Source organism: Capra hircus, chromosome 5 (genome assembly GCF_001704415.2).
Source record: "Capra hircus breed San Clemente chromosome 5, ASM170441v1, whole genome shotgun sequence".
NCBI classification, from domain to species: Eukaryota; Metazoa; Chordata; class Mammalia; order Artiodactyla; family Bovidae; genus Capra; species Capra hircus.
The window spans coordinates 97,146,320-97,152,102 of NC_030812.1; the positions used below are offsets into that span (position 1 = coordinate 97,146,320).

A 5,783-nucleotide genomic window follows, 5' to 3' on the forward strand; every position below is an offset into this window, starting at 1 on the left:
CTGAGATCCCCTCTTTCTAGTGCATAAGGTTTGTCAGTCTTTGCCAAAGATGTTCGTGAATGTGCTGCTTTCCATCCTAGACAGATTCTCATTCTATGTGATTTCAAGGTAGGGGAGCCTTTGATGGAATCTAAACATTCGTTTTTTCAGTTGATGTCAACAGCCTCAATGCCAGGTTTCTTTTTAAATATTGATTTTGTTAATGCTCATTGTAAGAGTGTCTTTTAACCCAGGAATATTTTCCAACTTTGTAAGAAATGGAAGTGAGTGGAAGTTATCAATGTTCCATGACAGAATCAGTATCAGAAATGGTATCACACAGATGAAAAGACACCAGAATGTGCTACCAGAAAGCAAAGCATTTTTCATTGTTTTTGAATTTGGAAGAGGCATTGTCAGAAAATATTGTCATTTGACCTTCTGACAAAGCAATATGAACAGTTTAACTTGGGAAATACTTAATTTCTTACAATTTCACATGTACTAACCTTCCCTATAATAATTATTAGGAAGTGGTGAAGGCAATCTTTGCCAGTGTTTAAAAGAAACCTTTATTTTCATTTATTTGCCTGTGCTATGTCTTAGTTGCAGTATGAGAATCTAAGTTGCAGTAGGTGGGATATAGTTTTCTGACCACGGATAGAACCAGGTCCCCTGCACTGGGAGGTTAGAGTTTTAAATACTGGACCACGAGGGAAGTTCCTCTGCTAGGTTTGTATGTATGGTATTTGTTACTCTTCGTGCCCCAGGGTAGGCATTAATATTATCTTCACTATATGGATAGGGAAACTAAGGCTCTGAGAGTTGAAGTAGCTTTCTAAAAGTTCGGAGCTAATAAAAGCAGATAAGATAAACTCATGTCTGAAGAACCCCAAATTTTCCTTGCTTTTTAGAAAAAAACATGTCATCTCCTTTATGAAACTGACTCACATTTTGGTATAGAAAGGTGGAGGATTTAGAAAGAAAACTGAGAAATGATTTAAAAGAGGGGGATGTGGTAATGGGCTTGAGGGAATAAGGACCTAGAATCACGTTTATTTTACTAGAAACCAGGATCAATTCTTTTGGAAATTTTAAGGATTCTCTCAGCTCTTGCCACTTCTTCATATTTGCAACATTTTCTTTATTTCCCTAAAATTATTAGAAAGGTGTGAACATAATAAAAAACATCACATTAGTACTAATAGAAACCAGGAAAGGACAGGAAAGGCACCTGGCTTCTGAATAAAGGTGTCAGGTGGAAAGGGGAGGCAACAGGAGGTAGAAAGGAGATACACATTCTGGCCCCCAAGCAAAGAACAAAGGGAAAATGTCTTCTAAGAAGACAGTCCGGGAGGAATGCTGCTGGAAGTTTCAACGAGACATCGGTCTTGAATGTTTATGGCCCTCAAATTTCAGACTCACAAACACCCGGAACGAGACGTGACACTTAGAAACTGGATGCTGATTATTTTATTGGTAAACTGAAGACAGATGTCTTCCAATGTCATGGCTTTCTGAAGGACTGGTATCTTCATACTCATGCTCTGAAAAGCAAAAGAGGAGATTGACACAGAGTGGGCAGGTGGTTTCTAATCCTTGCGGATAACAGTGGAGGGAAGTAGCCAAGAGCCCACATTTCCCTTTTCTTCTTCTTCCCTCTCCTGTTTCCTTACAAATTTCTTTTGATTTGTCATTTTTATGTCCCAAGTGGATAATGTGGTCTAAAATCTTGCTTTCAAGATAAAAAGTTGTTCGTAGCTCTTTTATCTCTTGCTTACTCTTTAAAGTGTTCAAATATGTATTTACAAAGATGGTTACTGCAACCAATTTTTAACTAGTGAAAAACTGAAACTGGCCTAAATATCCATTGATAAATGGTTGGTTAAAGAAATCATGGCACAGGCAGACAATGGAACAGCAAAATTAAAAAGTAAACAAAATGAGGATTAAACGGACCCATATAGCTCAATGAACTGTTAGGGATATTTTTAACAACTACATTATTTCAAATAAGCAACCCATTAATCTGCATAAAGTAAGACATCATTTGTGGATAAAATGCATAGTTATGTTTTAAGGGGTGTAAGTGTTTCCAAGAAGATGTTCAAGAGTTAACTGTGGTGGCCTTTGGGGAAGGGAGTGGGAAGGTAGGATGTGGATGCCTGTAAGAGTTAGCCTTATACTTTTCTGTTCAGTTATTTTTTTGACCTTTACCGTGTACTAATTTAAAAGGAAATATTTTAGCTAGACAAATTTAGCAACATAAAGTATCATTTAGAGGGACCCTGGACCTGAGAGGCCTGTCAGGTGGCAACTTGAGAAGAGAGGGTCATTGAACCAGAGGAGTAGAAGAGAGAAGGACAAGGGAGAACGTGGCTGTACTTCCTCATCACCAGCCCACTTTAGGACAGGTGGTCATTGGGGGAAAAGGCGATGTATGATCCTTGTGTCTCAAAATTGGAATCACCTTGGGTAGCTTGTAATAAATATGAGGTTTTGCTACCTTTTTTAGACTCTCTGAATAGAAACCTTTAAAACTTGTGTCCAGGACTATGCAATTTTTACATATTTTCTGTTGATTCAGTGACTCACTAAAGTGTGAGACCTGTAAGGTTAGGGCCCTTGATGGAGAGTGAGCTGGAGCTATACCTGACAATGACTTTCAGATTACTCTGATGGTGAGTCTTCATCTGGACTCTGCTCAGGTTGCTCCTCTGGTGAGGGTGGACTTGGCTGAGGATCATCACTTGGTGGGGGTGGTCTTGGTGGAGGTGGTCCTGGTGGAGGTGGCCCTGGTGGAGGTGGCCCTGGTGGAGCTTCCTCATCTTCATTTTCATCATTAGGAGAAGGTGGTGATCCTCTGCGTTTTCCACGAGATAGTATGAAAACATCCTCATCTGAGCTTGAGTCTGAGCTGGTTTCATCTACAGAGTATGGCACAAAAAAAGAGGAACTAGGTGATGGAAGGCTCCCCTGTCATTTTGATCTCTCATAAACTTTTAGGACAGTCCCTTCCTCCAAAATCCATCTCTCAACTAGCAGCTTCCTTCCTACTCACTTGTTTTTGCAGTACTCCTGTTCACCCACATACTAGTGACACTGAGTCTTAGTTCTTTGCTCTTGAGAAAAACAATTTGGCAAAAAGGTGATGGATATCTTAGAATTAGCAGATGATATCTACAAGGACAGAAGAAACGCAAAGGGATTAATCATGTCAGTTATGCTGCCAGATATATTTTGGGTCACTGACATAACCTGCCAACTGTGACTCCAAGTCTGGCCTGTGGAGAGTGTATATGGAACCCTCTGGCTCTAAAACCAGGTGGAGCAATAGTAAGAGAGAGAGAGAGAAGGAGAGAGAGAGAGAGAGAAGGAGGGAGAGAGAGAGAGAGAAGGAGGGAGAGAGAGAGAACATGATGGCCTACACAGGATCACTAAATAACTTGCCAATTTTAATTAGGTACTGTGACACAGCTGAGCAGAAAACTAGGCTAAAAATGAACCAGACCTAGCTTCTTTTCATTTTTTCTAAACCACACATTTAAAGAGAAGAATACTGAGGAAGAAGGAAAGAGTCAGTTGAGGGGTTGGCTCTCAGTAGGCTGCAGGAGTCAGAATTGTGACTCCTTCCCTTTGTTGTCCTCTCTCAACAATCATTTCTGGCCTGAGGGAACAGGCAGCATAGTCAGTGTCATCCAGGCTAGATATCGTGTTGTTTATGTTAGGGCCTTGCTCATGGTCCCCAAGACCAAGGTTAGAAAGGACTGCCTTTATCTTTATTGTTTCTATCAGTGATTATAACTCTTCACAAGATAATGATGATAACAGGACACTAGAGAACTGAAAACTTGCTAATGAAAAAAAGAAAGATGAGGGAGGATTAATTGCAACTTACCTAATACAGTTCTCAGAGACTCTTCACTGCTGCTTTCTAGGAAAAGAAGCAGAAGATGAACCTATATCCTCCAGGGTTCACAATATTCTACAGGAAAAGGGCACACTCTGTATATACTCTAAGATATTATAAATTTTCAACTACCATCTGTGATGCCTTTGTACAAGGAAGAGGACATGAAGGCATGGCAGGGTTATTACTGTGCTGAGGATCAACCTTGAACTCAAAAGAGGCCTTTTATCCTTCCTAGGATCCCTTAAACCCAAATGCTAGTTTAGGTTAAATGCTGGCATATTTCAGCGTTATGTTTTAGTGTCCTTCTGCCCTCAATTTATGGAATACTTTACTTATATTAACATGGCTTCTCAAGGTAGAAGGACCAGGAGTAAACATGTAGATACAATCTTGCCATATTGGGTACAACATTCTGAAATATTAAATATTGGTGGGAATAAAATGAGACCACTGTGCCCTGGAATCTCCATATTTCTATGTAGACACAGAGAGATTTATTACTCTCAGCTCTATCTCCAAAATATCTCTGAATGGACTTCACCTCCTCCATCCATCTGGTACCCCCTAACAAGGCCACCTTCATCCAGTGCCTTCTCTGATTATCATAATATCTACATGAGGGAACTTCTCTGTTCCAGTCTTGCCTTTTTGCAATGCATCCTTCATAGCACAGAGATAAGTCTTAATTTATCATTCCTCTGCTTAAAAATTCTCTGCTGATTTCCAGTTGTACTAAGTTTGAGGCCTTCACATCATAGAGGAGGTGAAGCACCTTCCTCTTGTCTTAAGCACCCTGCAGCCATATCTTTCACTTATGTCTCCTCTTTACAAGCTTCCTCACTGTAGTGTGATCCCCCAAGCCCCAAGCAGAGTCTCAGCACCCTCCCCCTTTATTCTTACCAGAAACTGAACCTTGAACTGAGCTCAGGGCCAGCAAGGCCACTGAGAGCAGGATCAGCAGCATCTTGGAAGAAGCTCTGGATTTGCTCTCAACTCTGCAATGGGAGAAGCCAGGCAGGTTCCTTTATAAAAGGGATCATAACAATGGCATCATTGAATTCTGTACTGGGCAGATCTTGTCACCAGTTAGACAGGGTTATAGCTGGGACTAATCCCAGCAGGATGGAATGGATAGAATGTTATTATTGTGTCATTTCTAAAAGGTACAACATGTGATGTGGGCAAAGCTTTTGAGGGAGAATGTCCAAGCATTCAGCACAGATGTTAGAATTGTTCTGTCATCCTTTGGTTTTCAGTCTTTTTGGTGAAATCATTTCTTTGTCCTTCCAAGTGTTATTTGTGTGTGTTTTGGCTGTGATCTCTGGGCTTCATATCACCCAAACTCCATCACTGTGGTATTTGTTTACCTATGTATATGATACATTGCAAAACATTTTGATGATAGAGATCATTTCAGGCTATTTATGAAATATATGTGGATAGCATCCTTGGGCACATGTGGACGGCAGAAGGCTGACCCTCAGTCTTTTCAGGCCACCAGATATCATCCAGGTCTATCTGGTTTCTGATAGGAAAGTATTGGAGCTGTCCAAAAAGGTAACCTAAGACATTCTATTCTTATCAATATCTTAGGACTTGCAATAGTTAGTAAAAGCAAAGGTAGACACAAAATCTACAACAGGACTTGTAGGACTAAAGAAAATGAATATACATCTCCTTGAATGGAGCATGTTATTCTATATCTCTAGAACTTCTCTTTTCTAGATTCTTTGCGAGATTCTTTTTGGCTTATTTCTGTGATGAAATATTTTTAACCTCCCTGTCTTCCACTGATAATTTAATAGCCACACTTATGAACTCCCAAAAGACGGTCTTATATTCCTTTCAAATCTTCAGTTTCATTGCCTTGATCTTATATTTTTCAGTGAGT

General features: G+C 40.0%; 1 protein-coding gene across 1 annotated transcript; it reads right to left on the reverse strand.

The window, feature by feature from the left end:
- On the reverse strand, positions 1,435-4,885 carry LOC102178801 (basic proline-rich protein). The gene is made up of 4 exons (XM_005680829.3): positions 4,793-4,885; positions 3,878-3,913; positions 2,632-2,906; positions 1,435-1,526 (listed from the first exon to the last, which is right to left on the reverse strand). The coding sequence occupies exons 1-3, from the start codon at positions 4,854-4,856 to the stop codon at positions 2,650-2,652; spliced, it is 357 nt and encodes a 118-aa protein (XP_005680886.2). The 5' UTR covers positions 4,857-4,885; the 3' UTR covers positions 1,435-1,526; positions 2,632-2,649.